Genomic DNA, 27,566 nt, shown 5'->3' with positions numbered 1-27,566 from the left:
TTGCTCTGGCATTGCAGTTTTGAAACATCTTTTAAACCTTGTTTGGATGGACTTTCATTCATCCTTAGTGGTTATTTAGCCCTCCTACTAAGGTATGACACCTCTGAGACCTCTCCCCAACCTTCCCATGTATTTTGAAGTCTCTACACAGGTTGGTGGGAGTGCAGACTAGCCCCAGCCCTTTATGAATGTTAGGAATTGTTTGTGGTGCTACCTTGCATTGGTTATCTCCAGTTTTGGACCTACACAGGATTCCTGCTATTCAGTTTTTGTATCCAGTAATCATTCTATCCAGTATGTTATATTCAGTATTCACTAATAGTATTCAGCCACTGAGCCCAGAGAGATTTTCTGTAGATCTTGCCTTTCTAGTTGTTTACTCTGCCTCTGCTGCTGCTAAGTCATTTCAGTCGTGTCCAACTTGTAGCGACCCGATGGACTGCAGCCTACCAGGCTCCTCCATCCATGGGATTTTCCAGGCAAGAGTACTGGAGTGGGGTGCCATTGCCTTCTCCAAGTTGTTTACTCTAGGAGGGTAATTTTCACTGCAATTATCTCTTTATGAACAGAACCAGAAGTCCCATATACCAGCAGTTTTATAGTGCAACAGCAAATAAAATCTAAGTGGCTATATTCAATTAATTTATCTAATTTGTCTAAGTGAAATAAGTTATACGTACTGCATTTGTGTTTATTGGATTGCAGTTTGGGGTATTTTTTAACCCCAAGTAAACCACTGTTCTTCGTTTTTGTTTTAGGTCTGGCTCCATGCTCCATATGAACTTCATCTCTCCCTATTTGAACACTTCATTGAATTGCTCACAGAGTCCAGGTACTGGCTGATATCTAAACTGTTAGTTGTTCAGTTACAGACGTGCTGCCAGTACATTGTATGAAACCTTCTTTCTCTTACAGTGAAGCTTCAAAGAACGCCAAGTTGATGAGGGAATTCCAGCTAATCCCAAAGCTGCTACTGACTCTTCGAGATATGTCTCTATCCCAGCCTACCATTGCTGCTATTAGTAACGTGCTGAGCTTCTTACTGCAGGGTTTTCCCAACAGCAATGATCTACTCAGGTAGTGAAAACTTCTGTGTTCATTGGTTTGTTCACTAAAAGTACCAGTGAGATTAAGATGACTGAGGTGAATGTAATTGCTTCCTATGCCTGGATAATACCTGCGAAGTTAATATTATTCAGGATACTTGTAGATCCTGGAAAATAGGCATGTATCTTGCAAACCAGTTGTTGCCACTAGAGACTAATAGAATTTTGGGAGAATGGGTGTTAGAATTAGTTCAGTGAAGCTGATTGTCCTTTACATAAAAGTGTTCAGTGTAAGAATTCTTGATCCCCAGCCCTCTTCCAAGATGAGGCTTTGCTGCTTCTCAAATGTATGTGCAGAAACACACGCACATGCATACACACTCACAGTGGACATGCCACGTCTTTTGTATTTGTTCTTTATCACCCAAACTGATGATAGTATGTCATTGGTGGATATTCAGATCTTTTCTATAACATGTGTGTTACTTTGCTGCTAATGTGAAATATGGCTTCAGGCACATTTATGGAGTATCTGTAGAGCAGTTCTAATAGGCACTTGAGAATTCTCATCTTGGCTAGAAATGGAAGAAAAAAACTACCTAAGTTATTTTCCAAGTAGAAAATTGCTTTTAACTGCACTTAATCACCTCTTGTCACGTTACTGCTCAAGTATTACAGATGACGTGACACTCGCTGACTAGGGTATTCCCAGTAATGTACTCTCCTGTTGGTGCAGCATGTAAATCACTCACTTTATATTCAGTTACCTTGAAAGCATTTTTCTTTAACTTGGTGACAGATTTAAAACTGGAGTTTAAAGGTTAATTTGGAGATTGTCATTATTAGTAGTAATATTTATTTAGGTCTTATCTTGGTATTATGATGATCACTTTGCTAAAATTTTCACTGTAACCTATCAAGGCTTTTATTTTTTTCTACATTACAAATTGAATTAAAGCCCTGAGAGGTTAAGCTACTTGCCCCAAGTAACATGATTAAAAACTGATAGAGCTAGGATTTTAATCTTACCTGTGTTTTCAAAACCCAGATCCATATAGGTAATGTTAGGACATTTTTAATTGAGACCATACTGGTGAGTTTTTGAAATCATTTGGATCGATGCATTAAAGGGCTCATATTTCTGATGAAGTTTATTTTTCCCTGTATGTATTTTAAACATTATAGCATATTAATGTTATTTGTTCTGATGTTAATTGCAGCGGTTCTAGGGGAAGCAGCTGAAATACAGTCATGTAAAATCTATAAAAGATCAGTTAAAATAAGTACTCTCTTGGTTTTCATTTCTTTGCTTTTTTGTTTCTTAGTGTGTTGTTTGTTTTGGAGAGAGAAAAATTAAAATCTATAACCTCCTTTTTCTTGTATTGAAAGGTTTGGCCAGTTCATTTCTTCTACTTTACCAACCTTTGCAGTTTGTGAGAAGTTTGTAGTTATGGAAATAAACCACGAAGAGAAGCCTGACACTGGTGAGTCAGTTCTGGAGCTTGGAACCGAACTACTGTGCTCTGCCTTCTTCTGACACAAGTTGAACCTGAATTATATGTGACATTGTTATTTTACTTTTCTCACTGAATTACTTTTCTTGGTCTTTCACAGATGTATTTGTCTTAGACCAAGCCTCTACAATACACAGAAATACAGAATTATCTACAAATTTAATAAGGGTGTGAATTTTCTTTAAAAATCTTTCCAGTTTTTACAAGATTTATAGTGATGTTCCTTTAAACAATAAACTCTTCCAGTATAATTTTTGAACTTTATTTTTTTTAATTTATATAAATCTTCAGAAACACAGATTCTTACCAAAGTGAATTGTATCTATTACTGTTATTTTAATTTCCCTGTTAAATATTTAATAATCATTGAGGGAAAGAACATTTTACTAGAATCATGTAAGTGTAAAACAAATTTTTGTAAGTTGTAATTCCTGAGCCTATGACAACCACTTTTCTTTTTTTTTTTAATAAACTTTCCTCCTTTGAAGCATATTTTTCCCTTGCTCGAATGTATTTTTCCTGTCATGTATCATAGATCGGGAGATGTGCTTGGAAAACACTGAAAGGACCTTTTAAATTAACCTGTGATTAAATTCACAGTATTTTATATTTAGTCAGCATTATTTACATCATTATTCTGTTAATGTTCTTCCCTAATCATGTCACATAAAAGAGTTCCTTTAAAATTCTCACAACCGTATCCATCTGGGAGTTCTCTTCCATATTGGCTGTATCATTCAGAGCACAGCCTCTCTGCTGCTTCATGAGTAAGAAGAGAAAGTGGTATAATTATGTTTTTCAAAGGAGAAACTAAGAGATTTGAGAGGCTGACTTCCTGCAAATCATAGAGCAGAACATATAAAGCAGGTGACCACTTACTTCCTATTCATTTGATACAATGTTGGTATTTCTTTGGGTGAAGCAAAGTAGCAGTGGGTGAGAAGCATATAGATCAAATCAGTGGATAACACTTGTTTCAGTTCAGTTCAGTTTAGTTCAGTCGCTCAGTCGTGTCAGACTCTTTGCGACCCCATGAATCACAGCACCCCAGGCCTCCCTGTCCATCACTAACTCCCGGAGTTTACTCAAACTCATGCCCATCGAGTCGGTGATGCCATCCAGCCATCTCATCTTCTGTCGTCCCCCCTCCTCCTGCCCTCAATCCCTCCCAGCATCAGGGTCTTTTCCAATAAGTCAACTCTTTGCATCAGGTGGCCAAAGTATTGGAGTTTCAGATTCAGCATCAGTCCTTCCAATGAACACCCAGGACTGATCTCCTTTAGGATGGACTGGTTGGATCTCCTTGCAGTCCAAGGGACTCTCAAGAGTCTTCTCCAACACCACAGTTCAAAAGCATTTTGAACTTTGAACTTGAACTTTGAATTTTTCGGTGCTCAGCTTTCTTCACAGTCCAATTCTCACATCCATACATGACAACTGGAAAAACCATAGCCTTGACCAGACAGACCTTTGTTGGCAAAGTAATGTCTCTGCTTTTTAATATGCTGCCTAGGTTGGTCATAACTTTCTTTGTAAGGAGTAAGCATCTTTTAATTTCATGGCTGCAGTCACCATCTGCAGTGATTTTGGAGCCCCAAAAAATAAAGTCTGACACTGTTTCCACTGTCTCCCCATCTATTTCCCATGAAGTGATGGGACCAGATGCCATGATCTTAGTTGTCTGAATATTGAGCTTTAAGCCAACTTTTTCACTCTCCTCTTTCACTTTCATCAAGAGGCTTTTTAGTTCCTATTCACTTTCTGCCATAAGGGTGGTGTGCTTAGTATTTGCCAGATCTTTTTAAGTGCTCTATATAATCTTATAACAACCCTGTGAAATTGGTCCTGTTATTACCAGTTTTAGAAAAAGTGAGGAAACTGAGGTCTAGAAAGATTGAACAGAAGTAATTTAATGAGATCACACCACTGCATTTAAACTATGGTAGTCCAACATTCTAAGCTTTTTACCCCTGTGTTATTCTACCGTATATTCAAAGATTATTTCTAGGTTCTGAATTAATATAAGCTGAGTAAATATGAATTTTAAGGAGACTACTGTTAGAATCTTAGTGGACCTACATTACATGTTTATTTCAAGTATAAAAAAGATATAGGAAAAGTATTTCTCTAGTCTCCATACTGGACATTGAAATCAATAGCTACAACTCTAAACCAACATTCTAAGCTTTTAACCACTGCATTGTTCCATCAATTCAATATACAAGTATTTTTTCTAAGTTCGGAATTAATATAAACCAAATAAATAGGAATTAGAGAGGAGAGTACTTTAAAACCTTGAAAACTATAAAACAGGTTTATTTCAAGTATTAAAAAAAAAAGATACGGGATAAGATATTTCTGTAGTCTCCATATTTCTTGCTGATCATTGAATTCCGTAACTACAACTAGTGAATTTTTTTTGACAAGAGCACAGTAGCAGGGATGTATAAATTAGGAAAATTTTCTCTTGATCTGCCAAGCTGATTAAATTAGTATTCTGCTTATCAATTCATTGCCATTTGAAAGATTAGAGAAAGGCAAAATGATTTGCAGGTCTTGTTAGTCTATGACATTAATTATTTGTGTGAACTGGACTGTCTTAAGTATAACATGTTTCCCAAAAATTGAAACTGTAATTTTTTTTCTTTCAAATAGTTTATACAGTCTTCAGGATACACCTACAAACAAGTGGTTTGAATAATGCTAGACAGTGATACAATAATTAATGCAAAATAAAATAAATAGCATGAAAGGGCAATGCAGTGGGGAGTAAACCATCCATTTGAATGGGAAAAAGTTAACCTGGAAATTTCTTTGAGTTCATTATTTAAACCTGTATCTGAAAATTAGGGGAAACATAACTGAAAGTGAAAAAACTATTCATAAAAACCAAGGAGAATTCTTAATTTCTGTGTAGATTGTCATTTTATCAAAAGGAAAACCTGAAAGGAAGTAATTCCTTCGTCAGTGTAAGTTGTGTGGTTTGCCTTCAATAAGGCGATTTATAAATTACCAGTCATTTGCCTACTAGAAAGGGAGGGAATCTTGAGTCCCCTTGGTAAACTTAAAGCACCCTTCCCAATGACTAAGGCACTAAATTAGCATTTTAAAAAGACAAGTGTTTAAGGGTAAAAATGGTCCCTTGCCCAAGCAAGTAGACGCATATAACCTTGGTCATTCAGTTTTAGCCTGAGCTTCAATTATAGAATAAAAAAGAAGGCATGTTTATTGTGACTTATTAACCTACAGCTCCATATGGCAGAGTTGGGCCTGGAACACTGGGCCATGGATTCCAGTCCCTGTGCTTCCAGGACTATCCACTGAGAGCCAGACGCTTTCTGCCTTCCTCCCTTCCTTCCCCAAGTTCTCTTGTACATTTCTGTGCCTTTCCCTCTGGTCAGTGCTATTTAAGTCTAGCTTTCCTTTATGTATTATAATTATTGAATAATTTATGCTTCCTCTTTTCATTTTTAAATTTTAAAAAATTATTTAAAAAAGAACTAGAAATTAAGGATTTGCATTGTTATTTTTGTTCACATGATCCTCATTTGATCACTTTACCCTGTAAGTACAAGAAAGGAATATTAATATAAAAAAGGGTTCACAGTCTTTACTGTCCCTTTTTAACTTCCTGATGGCTCAGACAGTAAAGAATCTGCTTGCAATGCAGGAGAGCCTGGTTCAGTCCCTGGGTCAGGAAGATTCCCTGGAGAAGGAAATGGCAACCCACTCCAGTATTCTTGCCTGGAAAATCCCATGACAGAGGAACCTGGTGGGCTATAGTCCATGGAGTCACCAAGAGTCAGACACCACTGTTCAGCTAACATATAAGTAAATGAACAGTTTTCATGATTTTAAAGAGGAATGTTTAATAGACCCTTTTTTTGTGTTCACTGTAGTGGAAAGTACTCCTAGAGAAAATGTTTTCTGAAAGATATATTTCAGTGATATTTCCTAGACCAGTGTTGGATATTTTATCCTAGTTTATCTGCTAGGGCAATTCAATGTATTTATTCTCATTGCAGGAACCGAAGAAGAGTTCGGAGGTCTTGTATCTGCTAATCTTATACTTTTGAGGAACAGACTTCTGGATATCTTACTAAAACTGGTTTATACATCTAAAGAAAAGACAAGCATTAATTTGCAGTAAGTAAAATCTTTTGAGAATTGATGGTAATAGTGGATTTTACTAGTTAATTCATTTTAGACAAAAGAAATATTTGCCTTTGACTTGCTTTTAATTTATTTTTTAATTGGAGTATAATTGCTTTACAGTGTCATGTTGGTTTATGCTATACAGCTACATGAATTAGCTATAAGTGTGCATATATCTTGTTTGCTGCCGACTTTTAATAGATTTCTTTTTAAAACCCTGAAATTCATAGTATCTCAAGAACAAAAGCTGGTCCTAGTTTTCTTTTTAATTTGAAATTCTAATCCTTGAAATTAATGTTTTGTTTAATCCATCTGTCTGAATAGAGCTTGTGAGGAGCTGGTCAGGACGCTGGGTTTTGACTGGATTATGATGTTCATGGAAGAACACTTGCATTCTACCACAGTCACGGCAGCCATGAGGATTCTTGTTGTCCTACTGAGTAACCCGTCTATTCTCATCAAGTTCAAGGAGGGGCTCAGTGGTGGAGGCTGGCTGGAGCAGACAGACGCTGTCTTAACGAATAAGATCGGAACTGTATTAGGTATGGGACTTCTATGGTCGGCTGCTTTGAAATGAGCTTTGTGTTGTGTTTTTAAATTTTAGGTAAGCTTATACTGTTTGATTTATCTAACAACCATTAAGAATCAAGAACTTTAATGAGAGAATAAAAAACATAAAATTTAAAAAAAAAAACATAAAATTAAAAAAATTTTTTTTAATTGCAAGTCAAACTGAAGTCAGAGACAGGACATCAAGATGTGAAAACTCAAGTAAATTTCTTATGATTTCTTTTTGTTTATAGTTTCCTTTCTGACCTATAAGTAAATAATTTACAAACTATCAGAATAGAATTAATAGTAGTAATCAATAATTTGTGTGCTTATTCCTTGCCAGTTACACTTTTCATTTTCACAGTAATTTATCTTTACAGTAACCCTATGAGATATAAATATCGTCATACCCATTTTACAGATGAGAATGTCAAGGCATAGGGGTAATGTCACTTGTCAGGTAAGAAGTGTCAAAATCTGAGTCCAAGTCACTCATCCAAAGCCCATGGTTTTAACAGTTATGTTATATTATCACTCAAGATTTAAGCTGATCAGAATGTCAGCCGAAGCTCCTTAATCTCTGCTCACTGACTCTATGCTGTTTTCAACATTGAACTGAGCATTTAAATAATAATAGAAAATTATGGTTTTCTATATTAGATTCATGTGAACTAATATATACATTCCTATTCATGTTAATTATCTTATTTTGGAAAATGCATATTTAATACAATGTTTTTATTGAAAATTATGGTCATTCAGTTTGTAAGGTATTTTAAGATTATCTTTATGACATTACAATTTAAAATCATATATAACTGTATTCTGCAGTAAGCACTAAGAATAACTATTTACCCTTGTCAGATGGAAAATTTAGGGATCAGATTTTAATATGTAATTTGTCTGTTAAGAAAAAAATGTAAAAGTATCAATACCTTGGTGTAACATGTGCTGTCAGATGTTAAAACAAATGGTAGGAAGAAAGAGCTTACACCAAAGGATTATTTTATTGTTATTTCACATGTGAAAAATGTCTGAAGGAACTTTGTAAGTGATAAGGAAAGAAATTCAGAAATCACTGTGAAATGATTTCTCAGGAAAATCAACTCTTTTAAAATAAATATTTTTTATTATTATCATTATAGAGATTTTTATCAACAGTTTTGCAGCAAGAAACTTAGCTTATTGACCTTAATGGTAGCTAGTAGCTACTAAGGGAATAAACAAAAGGCATAATTCAGTGTGAGTTCTATCGAATTCTTTGGGAGTTTTTCATGCTGATTGACAACACTGCTTCTCATTGGAGGCCAAAATAACACCCAGGTTTCACCTAGCACTTTGTGGTTTGCAAAATTCTTTAACATATGTCATGTCATTTATTGTCATGATTCCAGACACAAATGTATGTATTTTATGGTATATAAGTTATATTTTATAGGAAAACCTAATGAGTATAAATTAAGAATTAATTCTTCTCTAATTAGGGAAGTAAGACTGCTAAATACATGAGTTCCCTGAGTCAGAGAGTAATATTTCTGAGTATCTGTCTTCTGTCAATTCTGTGGGTTTTTTTCTGTCCTGCACCGCTTCAATAATATCAGGAAAAGGAGCTTTTAACTTATCTGACCAACCAGACTTCCTGTCTAAGAACTTATTTGTCCTTCCTTGACACCTGCCTGTACATTACGTATGCTGCTTTGGTTCTAAAAGAGGAATCTAGGTATTTAAGTTTCATTTAAACTCATTTCAATTTAATATCATTTTCTCTGAATATCAATCTGATACATACATACATACTTGTGTACATATACAGAAATTTATATACTGATATTTCATCTCAGTGGATTCAATTTCTCTTTGAACTGATGAACAGTATGTTTTTGAATGTTTTACTCACATTTATTAGTTTTCATCAGTTTTTTCTTTATAAAAACACCATGTAGCTGTGGCTTCAGTTCAGGCACTCAGTCTTGTCCGACTCTTTGCACCCCCATGGACTGCAGCAACCAGGCTTCCCTGTCCATCAAACTCCAGCTACATCAGCTGTAGCTTAAATCTAAATTAATGCTCAGTTGTTAAAAACATAGTAGATATTCCTTAAGATCCACTATGGGGTAGAAATAGAGTGTGAAAATTTGGAAAGGAAAATAAATGCTAGCATTGCTTTTCATTAAGGACCTGTAGTTTGGTCAAAATTTATTTTCCTTTAATGTATAAAATACCACTTTGTTTTTTGATATCTTAAGGCTCAGACTTTTTTTATATTTATGATTTCATTTAGAATTTACTGCAAACGAATATCACCCAGTATTCCTTATGCAGCTAGTTTCTTAGGAACGTGGTAATGTTATTAAGAGGACCAAGGGAGACCAGGGCTTCCCAGGCGACACTAGTGGTAAAGAACCCGCCTGCCAGTGCAGGAGGTGTAAGAGACTTGGGTTTGGTCTATGGGTCAGGAAGATCCCCTGGAGGAGGGCATGGCAACCCACTCCAACTCCAGTATTCTTGCCTGGAGAGCCACAGGGACAGAGGAGCCTGGTGGGCTACAGTCTACAGGATTGCAAAGAGTCAGACACGACTGAAGTGACTTAACACACACACGCAAGGGAGACCATGTAACTTCACAGGCTCCGTTGGGCTACAGGTCCTAGTGCCACCCCTCATTAACTTCATGACTTTGAACAAATTGCATATTTTCCACATTATACTAAAGGATAATAGCAATTTCTTACTCACATGCTCATTGTTTAAGAAATGAGATGATATATGAAGAGTTTGGTAAATTACTGTCCAGTTTTTTGTTAATTAGAAGACCATATACTCCAGAGGATTAATTAATATCACACTGAGCAATTTATTTGGACTCTTTAAAAAGCCACCTAGACATAGATTTCTCTTTCATTATTTTAAATAGTAGCAAAATTGCATATTTTCCACATTATACTAAAGGATAATAGCAATTTCTTACTCACATGCTCATTGTTTAAGAAATGAGATGATATATGAAGAGTTTGGTAAATTACTGTCCAGTTTTTTGTTAATTAGAAGACCATATACTCCAGAGGATTAATTAATATCACACTGAGCAATTTATTTGGACTCTTTAAAAAGCCACCTAGACATAGATTTCTCTTTCATTATTTTAAATAGTAGCAAGCATATGCTACTTTGTCTTAGAAAAAGAATTTGGGAAAAAAATGCAGATACTCATTGAAATAAAAATTGCTTCAGAGTAAAAGTCAGTCTTTCATCTTTGATTACTATTTGCAAAAGTTTTCCATTCAACCTCTGGCCAATATTCCTTCTGTACTGAGCAGTGTACTAGGTGTGGAGTTGGTGAAAGAACTAATTAAATTTTCCCAAATTACCTATATAACAGAGGAAACAGGATTGATGGGAAAACTGGTGCTGTAAACCACACAGATAAGTAGTTAATCTCCTGGCAGACCTGTGCTTCTAGAACACACTTTGGATGTCCAGATACCCACAGTCACAGTGGGCTCAGATTTGCTGTCCCTTGGCCAGAAAACTTTCCCACAGAGTTACAGATCATGCAAGCAAAGATTATTTCGTATATTCATTTTGCCCTATCTCTAAATTTGTAGGTCATTTAAGGCTAATTAGTTCATAATATTCAGGACAAATGAAATATATTAACTCTTATGGCTATCATATTTTTAAGTTACATTTTTAGTAGTATCCTACAATCTGGCTACTTTTAAAATATTACTTTCTTTTTTTTTCTTTTTAATTCTTTGGCCATCCCTCCCAGCAGGTGGGATCTTAGTTCCTCAACCAGGAATTAATTGAACCCATTCCCCCTGCGTTGGAAGCAGAGTCTTAACCAAGTCCCTGGATGTCATTCTTTTAATGAATAGAGTTTATCTTACCTCTTGTATCTGACTGCCCCAACTATGTTTTAAGATCTAACTCTTTGTGACTCCATGGACTGTAGCCCACCAGGCTCCTCTGTCCATGGGATTCTCCAGGCAAGAATGCTGGAGTGGGTAGCCATTCCCTTCTCCAGGGGAACTTCCCCACCCAGGGATGGAACTCGGGTCTCCTGCGTTGCAGGCAGATTCATTGCCATCTGAGCCACCAGGGAAGCCTTATCGTAATAGACAGGCTTGCCAAAGTCAAAGAGAAAGTAAAGTAAAACTTCTGACTGGAAGATTAATTCCCAAGTTGAGTAGTTAATGGCTTATATTAATATGAATGTCGGAGATGGAACTGTCACATACGCTGACTTACTCCTTTCTGTGCAAATATAACATAGTAATCAATGACTAACTTCATCCTTCTCATTGTATTTCCTCTTAGGATTCAATGTGGGCAGGAGTGCTGGTGGACGATCGACTGTCAGGGAGATTAACCGGGATGCTTGTCACTTTCCTGGCTTTCCGGTTCTTCAGTCATTCCTTCCTAAACACACTAATGTCCCTGCTCTCTATTTCCTCCTCATGGCATTGTTTCTGCAGCAGCCCGTTAGTGAGCTGCCTGAGAACCTGCAGGTCAGTGTGCCTGTCGTCAGCAGCCGATGTAAGCAGGGTTGCCAGGTAGGAATTACCTAGTCGGGTGTAAGTGTAATTACATTTGCCAAAAAGTCACTGCAGGGTGATGAGTTCATCACAGTAAAAACCAACTGGTTCCATCCCTATCTCACATTTGGGATTTGATTGGGGTCATAGAAATCTGAAAATACTATAGAAAAATTTCCCAAAAAGAAGTTCTGTGTTCCTGTTGTTCTTTTTCTCTTTATGATTATTCTGTGTGATTATATACATGGGAAGATTTTGGATGATACTTTAATGGTGATCAAAAGAATTCTAGTTATGTAATTTTTATCTAGAAATATAATTTAATTTATGTAGAATTAAAAACAAAGTAATGTGCATTCCACAAATTAATTGGGTAGGTATGAAAGGATTTTTAGTGCAAGTTCTGATTAGAAAAGTGTTTTTAAATTCTTAATGATAGATAATGTCCACATTAGGAAAACAGTAAGGCTTTAACCTGCTTTTCTAAACTTAAGACTATGTGGATATCTGTATATAGCTTATGTCTGTAGCACTGCAGAGATGTAGGAATTTAGTCTTAAACTAAATTACACTTCCATAATAATCCCAAGATGTTATTCAAATCAGCTGTAGTAATCGACAAGACCTTTTAAATGAAAACACTGAGTCTGTACCCTTACATTAAATCACGATACAGATGTATGAGCAAAGCAGAGTTTGGTTATATAATTTTCAAAATAAGCATGACACCATGGTCAAAATGAATAAATCTCCTCAAACTGTTTTTTATTTGGGCACATCTTAATCTATATGTAATCTGAAAGTGAGTTAGAACATGGCTGAGAGTGGAGTGTGGGGAGTGAATTCACTGTGCTTTTTGAAGAGATCCTACTTAAAGCCATTAGTTCTTTAATTTCATCACCTAGCTAATTAGCAAGCATCTTTGTTTGCTTTCCTTAGAAAAAAAAAGAAAAGGGTGTTTTTAACATAAATACCTAGGACACTGATGCATAAGATTCACTTTGTCTTGTAAATGTAAAAATGAGTTTTAAAACATAGGAGGGAAGAGCGTTAAGTCTCTACCTCTTCTTCATTGCTCGCTTTGAAAGAAACTAATTTCAAAGAAATTTTAGAACATTAGAACTTGCGAGGGTCTCTACCGAGAAAAGCTGACAGTGCCTAATCCTGATTCACTTTTCCCTCCGCAGTTTGACTTAGATTCCATCTGGACCTTTATCTTCGGAGTTCCTGCCTCCAGTGGGACCGTGGTCTCGTCTATCCACAATGTGTGCACGGAAGCTGCTTTTTTGTTACTGGGCATGCTCCGAAGCATGCTGAATTCAGTAAGTCCCAGAAACACTGACGCCTGTCGGTAATTCCTCCTGCCTGGGATTCCTTTATAACAGAGGGATCCTTTTTGGTAACCGAAGTCTTTATTTACTACGTGGTGTCTGGAACCTCACCCCCTCTGTTTTGTTACATCTAGTGTAAGGACAGACTGTGCAGTTGTTAAGATCCTGAACTCAGGAGCTGGATTCAGCATCCCAGCTCTGATCCTCCGGACATACTGACCTCATGTGCCTCAGTTTCCTTATGTATGAAATGATAATGAGGATAAAAGTTACCTCTTAGGACTCTTGTGAGGATTTATGAGTTAGTATGTACACAAAGTGCTTACAAGTGTACCTGGCATAGAATACAAGCTTTATTAAGTGTTAACTGATGCTGTTAGTGCTATAAAATACATATTTCAGTGTATACATTTATAGAATATACTGTATTACATGCAGTTGCAACAATATGTTATTTGAAATTATACAGTCACCTCTATTTAGAGGCTTAAAATGTTATCAGTGCAAGTTTTACTTTGTGTTTTCGTTTTCTATTTTAGTTATTTCTAACTTAGATATGAAGCATTGAAAGAGTAAATGACAAAATTTATGTTCCTATCTCTCATAGGAATGCTGTGAATAATGATTTCTTTTTTTTTTTTACAAAATTTAGGATCACATTGTAAGAGGAATTATTAACTAGACTCTTTGGATTACGAGTACCTGACAAATGTGATTGTAGTCAAAACTGTTCTTCTGCAATCTAAGAAAAAAACATTGCTATTAAATGTGTTCATTTAGAATGCTTTGGGATTCTGGTTTTGGTTTTCATTCATAAACAATTACAAAAATCTAAGCTGAGAAAAAAGACTCTTTGAGCAAGTATCAGAAGATAAACTTTGTTCAAATAGAGTCTTCTTAAATTTTTTAGCATCATCATCATTGTTACTGTGGTAATGCTTTTAAGGAAAAGAAAACTCCTGTGTGTCTCTTATTCAGTCTTCTCCTGTAGCACTGCTTTACTTCTGTCTGACACTTGAGGTCACCAAGTATGTAGAAGGGTGCCCCACCGTTCAGTCCAGTTCTGACACTGTCTGCCTGGATATAGCATCCAGTTCCACAGATTAAGGGCTCAGTCTCTTAAGATACTCCCCTGCCCCCCACCACCAATCCTGCCCCTTCAAATGCCAGTCACAAGTCTAGGTTGTTACCTGTGCTTCTGAGTCAGCAGTTACAGATCACAGGTTCCCATGTCTCAGGAAAGCATTTTACTTCCCAGATTACCAGTTTATTACAAAAGGTAACTCCAGAACAGCCATCTGGAAGAGAGGCATATAACAAGGTGGGGAAGGAAATGGAGCTCCACACCCTCTCTGACCTGCCTTTCTCCCAGCCACCTCCATGTGTCCACCAGTCCAGAAGCTCTCTGAACCCCATGGATTTGATTTTTTATGGAGCCTTCATTACATAGACATGATTAATTAAAGTCATTGGTCACTGGTGATTGAACTCTTTCTCCCTGGAGGCTGTGGAGGAGCAGGTTGGGTTAATTTCCAACCTTCTAATCACATGGTTGGTTCCCCTGGCAAGAACCCATCAACCTAAACTCAAGTGTGGTTGAAAAGGGTTCCTTATAATGAACAAATGGAGGATGAAGTGGCACTCCAATCCAGTATTCTGGCCTGGGAAATCCCATGGACAGAGGAGCCTGGCAGGCTACAGTCCTTAGGGTCACAAAAGTTGGATATAACACAAGTTAAGACATAATCCTGCAAGTTTGTCCCCACGTGGAATGCTGGTCTTGAGAAATGAGAGAATAGTTACTAAACCACCACCACCATCTTGAACAAAAAGACACATTTATGACTCTTATCAGTTAGGAAATGCCAAGAGTTTGAGGATCTCTGTGCTTGAAATGGGACAAAGACTAAATATATATTTCTTATTATAAATCACAGTATCACAGTTGCATAATGGTTAAGAACACTGTTCTCATTTTTTACATGACAGTGTGAGACTCAAAAGGTGAAGTAACTTCCCCATTTTATCTTACTCCTTACTCTGGCATGATGGCGGATGGGGCAACTTTGATGGTAATACAGCCACTGTTGGCACCCACCACATTCATGCTGACAACACTGAATAATATAAACCATTGACTCCAGTTACTGAGCTGTGAGTACTCCAATCCAGTGTTAGCTGCTCAGTTGTATCTGACTCTTTGCAACTCCATGGACTGTAGCCCACCAGGCTCTTCTGTCCATGGGATTCTCCAGGCATGAATACTGGAGTGGGTTGCCATTCCCTTCTCCAGGGGATCTTCCGACCCAGGGATTGAACCCTGGTCTCCTGCACTGCAGGCAGATTCTTTACCATCTGAGCTATCAGAGAAGCCCAGTGTGAGTACCCCAGTGAATGGAGAAACATCGTCTCAGTTTCTCGGGGTGTTGCCTTTGTGTTAGCTTATTTCCCGATTTGTCGGCCTCTGTGTTTACCCCGTGTGTGGTTTATGAGCGTTCGGGACCACCGGTACATCAGCTTTTAGAAGAGCAGTGGGTGACTTGTAGCAGTGTCAGTGTCCCTAACGAGCTGTCTCCTCTCCTGTCCCCGGCAGCCTTGGCAATCGGAAGAGGAGGGGTCTTGGCTCCGGGAGTACCCCGTGACCCTGATGCAGTTCTTCAGATACCTGTACCACAACGTCCCGGACCTGGCCTCCATGTGGATGAACCCTGACTTCCTGTGTGCGCTGGCAGCCACGGTCTTCCCCTTCAACATCCGCCCTTATTCAGAGATGGTAGGAAAGGGGGGAGGAAGTGTCAAAACTGGAATTAGTCCGCCCCAATCGTTAGCAGATTTTTTTTTTTTGGCCAATCTTTTAAGCTTCTGACTAAGTTATAGTTTTGTAACTTTGTGCTGCACCTCTTGCATCATTATCTGGTGTCTGGCTCCAGACACACCCTTCTTCTGCCTTCCCCTAAAATTTCAGCAGTGAACGCTACTTCCTGTCTTTATTTACCATATTTTTGTAAGTCTCTTATGAGTGACTTTCCTCTTCATGTAGCTGTTGATCCATTTCTTATTATATGTGACTATAGCTGTAGTGTTGTGAACTCAGATTACAGAGCTCTAATAGGACCAAATTTACTTCCACTTCATTTATCTCAGGAATTCGGCATCTCCTGGATTTAGTCTTTACAAACTAATTACAGGATTTGGTTGTCTTTTTAAGAAATGAAATGCATGCTTGTCCTTTCTGTTCAACTTTTTCCATTTTGTTCAACTGTTGTTTTTCATATTTTGCACTAACTTAGTAGAAAGTTATTAGACTACTCATATATCATATGGGCTTCCATAGTGGCTCAGACAGTAAAGAATCTGCCTGCAATGCAGAAGACCTAGGTTCTGTCTCTAGGTCGGGAAGATCCCCTGGAGAAGGAAATGACAACCCACTCCAGTATTCTTGCCTGGAGAATCCCATGGACAGAATAGCCTGGCAGGCTACAGTGGGCTACAGTCATTGAGATCGCAGAGTCGGACATGACTGAGCGGCTAATACATGTACCGTATAGATAACTTCTTTTGTCCTTTAAAACAAACCCAAAAGACAGTTATTCCCCCATCGAACTTCAGAATTTCAAGATGTTTCCTCCTTTTTCTACTACTTACTCTACACCCTGGAATAAAATACCTTCCTCATACTAATTTTTCTTCATGTAAAAAGATGAAATAAATACTCATGATAAAAATTGTGGGGACATTTAGGAGAACAAGTATAGCACATGGCCTTAATGCTGTGGCTTGTTTATAACTTTAAAATCCACATTTTTGGTAAAAACAGGAATTCAGTAATATCACAGTGTTTTTTCTTTGTCAGCATCTTGTAATCTGCCTTCTTGACCTTTTTTTTTCTGTTGGCTCAAAATTGGTACTAGTTTTGCTGTTGTTTTGTTTCATTTATTTGCTTGTTTTTTTAACCTAAAAAATAGATCAGCCCTTGGCTACAATCATTAGTATGCCAGATCTTTATCTGAAATTCTGTAACACTTGGCTTCTATGTGCACATAAAATAGTCCTTCTTGTTTTATTATTTATTTCAAGTGCAGTTATCCACAGTAGAGATAAAAATTCAGCATAAAGCAGTTATATGGTTAGCGGCCAGTCAGTAGCTTGATATTTGAAAGAATGTGTGTTGAGAACTCATGACCTGTGGTGCCCGATTACCACCCTGATAGGAGTGTATGAGTAAAGCCAAGTGAACTATGCAATATGTTGAATAGCTTCATAGGAGGTTAGTGCTGAAGCAAATTGCTGTTGGTGCTACAGTTTGGTTTTTAGGAAACATGGAAGTAAAAATGTCAAATGAAATCGAATGCGACTGGGGTACGTTTCCTCTTGATTTTATTAGGTGACTGATCTCGATGATGAAGTTGGATCTCCAGCAGAAGAATTTAAAGCCTTTGCAGCAGACACAGGGATGAACAGAAGCCAATCAGAGTACTGCAACGTAGGCGTCAAAACATACCTGACCAATCACCCAGCTAAGAAGTTTGTTTTTGACTTCATGCGGGTCTTAATAATAGACAACCTCTGTCTTACCCCTGCCAGCAAGCAGACTCCACTGATTGATCTTTTGTTGGAGGTAAAGACAAAGAGATGCATTTACACCTCTTAAATTGTTTTTATAGTGAAAGCATTAATAGCCAAACAAGTTTTATGCCAAATACCTTTCAGATTTCTAATTCCTCTGGGTTGTAAAGGCAGAACATATCATGGGCTATGGGAATTTTTTAATCCCAAGTGTGCTAATGTATATACTATCGATTTGTTTCTCTTCTTTCTGTTCCCCTTGGCATGTCCTTTTTTCTTAAAGATTTTTTTTTAATGTGGACAGTTTTTAAAGTCTTATTGAATTTATGACAGTTTTGCTTCTGTTTTATGTTTTGGGTTTTTGACTAGAAGACATGTGGGGGTCTTAGCTCCCTGACCAGGGATTGAACCCACACCCTCTCCGATGGAAGGTGAAGTCTTAACCACTGCACCACCAGCTAAGTCCCTGCATGTCCTTAATTCAGTCCTTTATTGCCCTTTCCCTAGACCAGGAATTGACAAACTTTTCCTGTAAGGGGCCAAATAGCAAATATTTTTAGGTTTATGGGCTGTACAGTCTCTAACAACTAATTAACCTACCATTGCAGTTAGAAAAGCAGCCACAGACAATACATAAATGAGTGAGCCTGGCTGTGTTCCAATAAAACTTTCTGTACAAGAACTACCGTAGGCTGAGTTTGGCTCAGGGGCCCTCGTGTACCAGCTGCTTGCCCCCTAGTCTCACAGAGCAGCGTTGTCTCCTCAGCTTGTTAGCTCCCTGCTTCAGTCTTCTGTATCGCTTCCGATATTACAGCTTTTAGTGCCTTCAGGGCTCAAAACATGGTGCTCAACATGCACTTCTTAAGTTTTTCCTCAAGGCAGCAAACGTGTAGGTTGCCTGGTATCTTAGCTTAGGCTGCTATAACAAACTACCCAAAACTGGGTGACTTCAATGGCAGGCAGTTATTTCTCACAGTTCTGGAAGTGTGAGAAGTCTGACAAGGCTGCCACCAGCTCGGTCGGGTCATGGTGAGGGCCCTCTTCCTCGCTTATCGATGGCTGCCCTGCTCTCACAGGGCAGAAAAAGAGCTCAGGTGGTTCTTCATCTTCTTGTAAGAGTTTGAGTCCCCTCATGGGGGATCCACCCTCATGGCCTTCCCAGAGCTTCCCGGCTGGCTTCTCAGGGCTTCCCAGGCGGCTCAGTGGTAAAGAATCTGCCTGCCAATGCAAGAGACCCAGGAGACGTGGGTTCACTCCCCAAATCTGGAAGATCCCGTGGAGAAGGAAATGGCAACCCACTCCAGTATTTTTGCCTGGAGAATCCCCATGGACAGAGGAGCCTGGAGGGCTACAGTCCATGGGGTCGCAAAGAGTCGAACATGACTTAGCAACTAAGCTTGCATGCATCATGGCTCATCTAAACATAATTACCTCCAGAAAGCCCTACCTTATAATATCATCACATTGAAGGTTAGGGCATAACTTAACGAATTTGAGGGGAGGGGACACAAATGTTTAGTCCTTGCACTTGCTCATTCTCTTGATAAGAACTAGCTGATGTTTCATAAAACAAACCCTAAGTGCTGCTGGCTCTAGAAGTTGACCATCCCTGAAAACCAAATGTTCATATAGGAAAATCTCAAAGAGAAATTTAAAAATCACAGAAGGTAATCTAAGATATAATTAGTTGCTTATTCATTCATTCTTTTGGCCAATGCATATTAAACAGGGTCAAGCAGTACATGCAAGGGGTCTGAAAATAGTGTTTCATGAAAGATTTCAGCGCAAGAGACTAACTGCTTTTCTCTCTGAAAAACTTCCTGCATGCTGCTGACAATTGTTTGACAACTGACCCTGCACTTTCTCTTCTCCCTCTAGTGGTGAGGAGAAAACAGTTAATTTTTTATTTGAAACCTTAAAACTCCAGCAGATGTTTTATCTTATTCATGTAGAAATATCTCAGCTTGATCTATTAAAATAAATCACTAGTATAATTTAGATAACAGTCATGCTAAGCATCTTAACCAGGACTGCAATGTTTAATATTGGCAAGAAAATAATTGATTTCATCAATAATTCATGTGGACAAGCAGGCCTGGTAGAATTTGTCCTCTTTGGAAACTAAAAATAAGAAAAGAGATGGCTAATATTTTAGTGTCTGGGCTAAGAATGTGAAGCATTTTATGCAAAATAAAATGTTTATCATGAAATAACAAAATAAAGTTCAGAAGAAGTATTAGAAAGCATAACTGAGCCAAAAAATAAGATACACATACATAGTAGAAATGGGGTAAGTTCATATATCCAGTAATAGCACTATCAGTCTTGTCACTTCAGTTCAGTCGCTCAGTTGTGTCCAACTTTTTTGTGACCACATGAACTGCAGCACGCCAGGCCTCCCTGTCCATCACCAACTCCCAGAGCCTACCCAAACTCATGTCCATTGAGTCGGTGATGCCATCCAACCGTCTCATCCTGTGTCGTCCCCTTCTCCTCCTGCCCTCAATCTTTCCCAGAATCAGGGTCTTTTCAAATGAATCAGCTCTTTGCATCATGTGGCCAAAGTATTGGAGTTTCGGCTTCAGCATCAGTCCTTCCAACAAATATTCAGGACTGATTTCCTTTAGGATTGACTGACTGGATCTCCTTGCCATCCAAGGGACTCCCAAGAGTCTTCTCCAACACCACAGTTCAAAAGCATCAATTCTTCGGCACTCAGCTTTCTTCATAGTCCAACTCACATCCATACATGATACTGGAAAAACCATAGCCTTGACTAGATGGACCTTTGTCAGCAAAGTAATGTCTCTGCTTTTTAATATGCTGTGTAGGTTGGTCATAACTTCCCTTCCAAGGAGCAAGCATCTTTTAATTTCATGGCTGCAGTCACCATCTGCAGTGATTTTGGAGCCCAAAAAAATAAAGTTTCCACTGTTTCCTCATCTATTTGCCATGAAGTGATAGGACCAGATGCCATGATCTTAGTTTTCTGAATGTTGAGCTTTAAGCCAACTTTTTCACTCTCCTCTTTCACTTTCATCAAGAGGCTCTTTAGTTCTTCTTCACTTTTTGCCATAAGGGTGGTGTCATCTGCATATCTGAGGTTATTGATATTTTTCCCAGCAACCCTGATTCCAGCTGTGCTTCAGCCAGCCCAGAGTTTCTCATGATGTACTCTGCTATCAGTCTTGTAAGAATCCTAATAGCTAACTAACTAGCAGTTGATAAATTATGTAATTGTCTCTTATTTTAGTTTTTCTGTATTTTTCAGTGAGGAAAGCTTGATATGGTATGTATTAACTTCGAGGTAACATTCTCATTATTGTGGTCACAATTTGCCATATAGTGGAATTGTATCTGATTGCATTAGGGTGTTAGGGGTGGTAGAATGATGTTTTAGGAAGAACCAGAGTGTCAAGATTGAATTGGCCCAAATAGATCATTAGCTCCTTAAAGTTAGAGACCAACTTTCATGTGTCCTTTTATCTGTCACAAAATTAGCTGTGTCTTGATATGTTCTTTAAGTAATTTTGAATCATTTAACTACAACTACATCCCTGGCCTTTCCCAAACAAGATATAATACTATCTAATAAAAGATACATAAATTTGCTTTTAAAAATACATGCTTTTAGGGACTTCCCTGGTGTTCTAGTGGCCAAAATTCTGTATTCCTAATGCAGGGGACCCAGGTTTGACCTGGTCATACATAGAACTAGATCCTGTATGCCACAATTAAGACCTGGTGCAGCCAAATAAATAAATTTTTTCTTTTAAAAAAAAATAAGACCTTTTTTTTTTTTTTTTAATTAGTTGGAGGCTAATTACTTCACAACATTTCAGTGGGTTTTGTCGTACATTGATATGAATCAGCCATAGAGTTACACGTATTCCCCATCCCGATCCCCCCTCCCACCTCCCTCTCCACCCGATTCCTCTGAGTCTTCCCAGTGCACCAGGCCCGAGCACTTGTCTCATGCATCCCACCTGGGCTGGTGATCTGTTTCACCATAGATAATATACATGCTGTTCTTTCTAAACATCCCACCCTCACCTTCTCCCACAGAGTTCAAAAGTCTGTTCTGTACATCTGTGTCTCTTTTTCTGTTTTGCATATAGGGTTATCATTACCATCTTTCTAAATTCCATATATATGTGTTAGTATGCTGTAATGTTCTTTATCTTTCTGGCTTACTTCACTCTGTATAATGGGCTCCAGTTTCATCCATCTCATTAGAACTGATTCAAATGAATTCTTTTTAACGGCTGAGTAATATTCCATGGTGTATATATACCACAGCTTCCTTATCCATTCGTCTGCTGATGGGCATCTAGGTTGCTTCCATGTCCTGGCTATTATAAACAGTGCTGCGATGAACATTGGGGTGCATGTGTCTCTTTCAGATCTGGTTTCCTCAGTGTGTATGCCCAGAAGTGGGATTGCTGGGTCATATGGCAGTTCTATTTCCAGCTAAAAAAAAGCATAAGACCTTTACAGAGAAAAAAATTATACTTCTTAAAATTTATGCTTCAAATCTAACACACACAGAATACACATACAAAAAATAGTTAGTGAAAAGGATATTGCACTCCATGTTTTCCTATAGTGTGAAAAAATAAGTTACAGTCATATGATTTTTAATGTTATTATTGTGAAGTCTTTATCTCTGAAGAAGTTCAAGAAGAGAATTATACTGTACACTTGCCATTTACCTTTATGGAAGAAGGGGTTTGAACCAACTGATTTTCAGTCTGATATGCTCATGCCAGGCTATTTTCAGTCTTAAGATTATTTGGGATTTCATCACAAGAGTATCTACTTATTTCACTACATCTACAAAAGAATATGTGAAATTATCTTTATTAGCAGTCTAGAAAAATAAAAGATCTGAGTTCATGTAGACTGGCTATAGTGTGAGTCAGGTCAAATACAAGGGAGGCAGTGTGGTGTTGTAGCAAAGCCTGGTTTGAATTCTGACCCTGATATTTATTATATATAAACATTTTAATCTCACTGAGCCAAATTCATTCTCTGAAGAATGATATTATATACTATCCCCTAGATGATTGCTGTGAGAGTTAAATAAATAATAGGTAAATCACCCAGCAAAACTATTTTGAGAAATTAAACATGCTGCTTTTAGCTGTGTAACCTTGTCTCAGCTCAGTTCTCTTTATTCCTTCCAGTTTGCCCACCTTTAAAATAGTATATGAGATTCCCAGGTGATTTGTGCACACGTTAACATTTAGGAAGCACTTCCTAATCTGCAAGCTGTATCCCGTGGGTCAAATCTAGCCTACTTTTATAAATAAAGTTTTGTTGGAACACACAAAAAGAATAGTATAAAAATAGAAATCTGTCTCTGAGGACCATAGTGAAAATTAAATAAGATGATCCCTTTAAGATTCATAACACAGTGCCTGGCACATAAGAGTTACTCAGAAACCAAGTGGCCTTTGTTGGCTTGTACCTGGGCCTCCAGCTGCTCTTCCCTGCCTTGTCTTCCCCAGCGTCCTCCACTGTCACCACCAGGCATCTCGTGGAGAAAGTGGAAGTGTGAGTCGCTCAGTCGTGTCCAACTCTTTTGCAACCCCATGGACTGTAGCCTGCCAGGTTCCTCTATCCATGGAATTCTCCAGGCAAGAATACTGGAGTGTGTTGCCTTACCCTCCTCCAGGGGATCTTCCTGATCCAGGGATCAAACTCGAGTCTTGGGCATTGCAGACAGATTCTTTATTATCTGAACCACCAGGTCTCATGAAGGGCCACATGAATTTGTTGCATGTGGCCACGGAAGGAAAGTACCTGAGAACAGATCATAAAGTACTCATACAGACCTAAAGGAAGGAAAGATAGTGAAGCGGAGGAGTTCACTGCTTTCTGCTCCTGCCGTCTTCTTAAAGACCACCCCCCACATCCCCCCCACCATTCACATCAGAGTGAAAGCCATGTGACTGCAGAGCAATACACAACACCCCCACCCCCACCCCCCTGCAAAGTGGAAAAGTGGGCAGGCACTGTTACAAAATACCTGAGAGAAGACAAGCCAGTGAAGAGGAACACTGCAGCCAGGATGACAGAGCTCAAGATCCTCTTCTTTGATGGCTCCAGCCCATTACAGAGACCGTGTGGAACACTCAAGGCCTTCCTCCCCAAGCCACAGTGCTCTCAGCCGTGGGCCGCAGACGCACGTGGGCTGTCTGGCCTGCGTCCAGGAAGATACTGCCTGGCGTCCCCAGGCCTCAAAAGGGGGGCTTTGATTCTTTGAGGACAGGTGTTACTGGCTGGCTTTGTTTCCTCTGGGAAGATAGACCTGACAGCCAGAGGCCGGAGCAGACCACAGTGCTTATCCTCCCTTCGTTCTGCACTGAACTCATCCTGGTTGTCTGGTGAGCCAGCCAGGCTTATCTGGAAAACCATGACAGAGAGGTCAGAGCAGAGTTGCTCTTGTTGTACATCTATTAACTTCAATTTGGAAATTTTCAGTAGGGCTGGAGGAGTAGGGCAAGTGAAGCAGTGAACTTTGGCCTCAAGGAAACAGCTTTGAAACCTAGTTTTGACTTGACCAACTGACTTATAACCTCTCTAAGCCTCAGTTACCTCATCTCAAAAGTGCAGATGATATCATATACTTCAAAAGGATATTTTGCAGAATGAGATAAGGCACATAAAACTCAGCACTGTGTCTGGTACATAATTGTGTCCAGTGAATTGTTTAAAAAAAAAAAGCGGAGAGAGCTATGCATGCACTCACAAAGTCTTAAGTCCTTCAAAGTTGGGCTACTGTGAGCCTCTGCAAGAACATTCAAACTTAGAGGTTAGAGCCAAGAACAGAGTTAATTCTGGGTCATGATCACTCATGACAGAGCTTCAGTGAGCAGACAATTAAATACCTTTTGGTGACTGTTCTCAGTTGCTCAGCTGTGTTCAACTCTTTGCGGCCTATTGACTGTAGCCCGCCAAGCTCCTCTGTCCATGGAATTTTCCAGACAAGAATCCTGGAGTGGGTTAGCATTTCCTCCTCCAGAGTCTGAAGGATCCTCCTTCAGACCCAGGGATGGAACCTGTGTCTCTTTTGTCTCCTGCTTTGGCAGGCAGATTCTTTACCACTAGCGCCACCTGGGAAGCCCTAGTGGTGACTGAGCCAGCCTTAAATCCTTATAGAATACTTTTTAATGAAGTAAAAATATTGTTGACAGATCAAGCTACTTCTCTTTGTATGATGTTCCCTGTTTTACAGACTCCAAAACTTTCTCTTGGTAATTAAGACTGTATAAACCCTACTCACTCTTACTTTTTCATTGGCCACACTGAGTTGATGATAATCCTGAATAAGTATTGCTGACTTCATGGGTATTAAAATCCCACTGTGAATGGCCTCTAATCTGATTAAAAGATAGTCCTCATAGACTCATCAATCTTCTGCTTATCACTTCAGTGTCTTTAGTTTCCCTTCCTTGGCAGAGGTCAGGTCTCCACGGCCTCTCAGCCTGAGGAATGGGCTGGCCTTGGCCCCAGCTCCCCTGCTGTCTGTTCAGCTGCACAGGAAAAGGGATTAAGATTAAAAACAACATGACATGACCTTTACTTTTTCCCAGATTACTTTCATGCCAAACCAAACTCCTAAGCACTAATATTCTTTTAACTGTTACTTGGCCCCTATTTTGTTATTTTAAAACTGGATAAATGTGTTTTACCACAAAAACAAAGAAACATTTGTTAAAACTTGGTGGTTGGTTTTTGAATCCTTAGAATAATGTCTTTGATCTGAATTCCGATTTTAACTACTTTTTAAAAAAGCTTGAGGACCACTTTGAAAATCAGAATAGAAAGAAGGGTTTTTTTCCCCCAGTAGAGCATATTTTAATTTTAAATACATAAAGCAAAACAGTGTTCTGTAGCCCACTTTTGTGTCATGGTTATAAACATAGTCCCAGACCAGTCTGTGAAAGAAGAAATAGAGTCTTTCATTTCACTGTCTAAGCATCACGGATAACTGCAAATCCAGATCTCTTTTTAAGAAACAACTTCATGTCAGTTTGTTGAATGGTTCAGTGTCTACCTCCTGTCCAAAGCCAGCCAACAGGACTGACATTTGAGAGAATGACAAAAGGATCTCTCCTACCTTTCATCCCTGTGTTCCCAGCGCTTTGCTACCTCTCGGGTTGGAGACCTGAAAGTTATGCACCTGGATTGTACCTTAATTACCTAGAGAAATGCCATCAGAGAACTACAGTTTAACTTTATGCCCTAAGCTTTTATTCACAATAATTTCAAAAACCATCTTTGTACTATATGAAACCATTATCAAAGGTATTACCTATTGAGTTGTTCATTGTCCTCTTTATAAAAAAACCCACAGAGAACATTCTTTTCAGAACCATCTAGGAAAACATCCTTGCTGGCTAACTAGTGTGGTTTTTAAAAAATATTTTATAGATAATAAATGTCCCCTCCTACTTGACCCTAGGAAGCTCAAAGCGAAATTTTGTGCTTAATTAATTTTTGATACAAGTATTCCCGTCCCCATCAACTTTTACCTTCTTAGTTGCTAGATTCCTGAGCTTTTGTGTTTGTTTACATGGCCTTGTGGTTTATTTTACCTGTATATCATTAAAAACTGCCTGATTTCTTTTGAAAGTGAGATTATAATAATAAGTATGAAAATTTTATTAAATACTCAAAATGTTGAGAATACTGTTTTTGGAGGAATGGATTCAGAAGACAATATGCCTGTTCAGTTTTTTTTTTTTTTTTTTAATCCATGATCAGAAAAATAGAGTATACACATACATACCATCCCTCATGACATATTTTATTACTTACCAGTAGGGTTTTTTTTTAATATGACTATGGTAATGTAAGTATGGTTGAGCCTTACCTTCATTGAATTGGTTCTGTTTCTAATTCTAAAATTTATTACTTAGGCTTCCCCTGAGAGATCGACAAGAACTCAGCAAAAAGAATTTCAGACTTACATTTTGGATAGTGTGATGGATCATTTGCTTGCAGCTGATGTTTTACTGGGTAATATTATGTTATCTTCACTTTGTTAAAAAATACTGGTAATCACTTCCCTTCTCTATTTAAACTCCAAGTATACCACTTTTTTAACTTCATCTTTTTCCTTCTTTCCTGTGCATTTTCCCATCGTATTGGTATTTTCCTTTGAACCTGGGCCTTAATGATCAGCAACAGGGATTACTTAAGCTGCTTGTCCATTTTCGTACATTCAGAGCTGGCAGGAAGGGGACAAGGAGAGAGAAAAAAGTGTTTTTAAACCCACATTATGTGAACAGGCTCTATTTTTATAAATTAGCTAATACTTTAAAAAATTAACTTATTGTAGTATAGTTACAAACAAGCAAATTATAAATGTAGCATTCTGTGAACGACCACCCAGACAATATGCGTCTGTAAAACAATTAATAGAAATACGCTACCAGCACCCACAGAAACTCCCCTCTTCCTTGACCCAGTTACTAGTCTCTGAGTCACTGCCTCGACTTCTAAAATAGAAGATTTATTTCACCTGTCCTTGAACCGTATCCACACAGGATCACACAACGTGTATTCTCTTTAGTCTGGCTTTTTACGCTCAATACTTTGTTCATGAGATTAATCCACATAGTTGCATGTGGCAGGAGTCCATTTATTTTCATTTCTGTGTAATGGCCTATTATATGAATACATAAGTTTATCCAATTTGTTGTTGATGGACATTCAGTAGTTTCTAGCTGGAGACAATTAGAAAGAAAACTGCTATCAATGTTCTTATAGGGGCCACATGTGTGTATAATCTTTAATATATATCTGTTGAGTATATACCTCAGGTGGAATTATTGGGTCATGGGTATCTATGTT

The 27,566-nt window shown here is 38.3% G+C and overlaps 1 protein-coding gene across 6 annotated transcripts in view; it reads left to right on the top strand.

Annotated features, from left to right (window-relative positions):
• Nucleotides 1-27,566, top strand: part of WDFY3 (WD repeat and FYVE domain containing 3) — a 279,012-nt gene that overhangs the window by 183,209 nt on the left and 68,237 nt on the right. For 5 of the 6 annotated variants that reach the window (XM_043448026.1, XM_043448024.1, XM_043448023.1 and 2 more), the window contains 10 exons: nt 759-832; nt 916-1,077; nt 2,436-2,530; nt 6,586-6,706; nt 7,040-7,257; nt 11,588-11,823; nt 12,993-13,127; nt 15,730-15,909; nt 17,521-17,754; nt 26,630-26,729. In XM_043448026.1, the coding sequence (XP_043303961.1) occupies nt 759-832; nt 916-1,077; nt 2,436-2,530; nt 6,586-6,706; nt 7,040-7,257; nt 11,588-11,823; nt 12,993-13,127; nt 15,730-15,909; nt 17,521-17,754; nt 26,630-26,729 (1,555 nt within the window). The remainder of the gene's footprint in view (nt 1-758; nt 833-915; nt 1,078-2,435; nt 2,531-6,585; nt 6,707-7,039; nt 7,258-11,587; nt 11,824-12,992; nt 13,128-15,729; nt 15,910-17,520; nt 17,755-26,629; nt 26,730-27,566) is intronic. The other variant, XM_043448022.1, reaches the window with a different exon arrangement.

The sequence above is a fragment of the Cervus canadensis genome, chromosome 26, assembly GCF_019320065.1.
Source record: "Cervus canadensis isolate Bull #8, Minnesota chromosome 26, ASM1932006v1, whole genome shotgun sequence".
NCBI lineage: Eukaryota > Metazoa > Chordata > Mammalia > Artiodactyla > Cervidae > Cervus > Cervus canadensis.
Note: the sequence above shows the minus strand (reverse complement) of the source record. Positions and strands in the feature narration are given on the sequence as shown.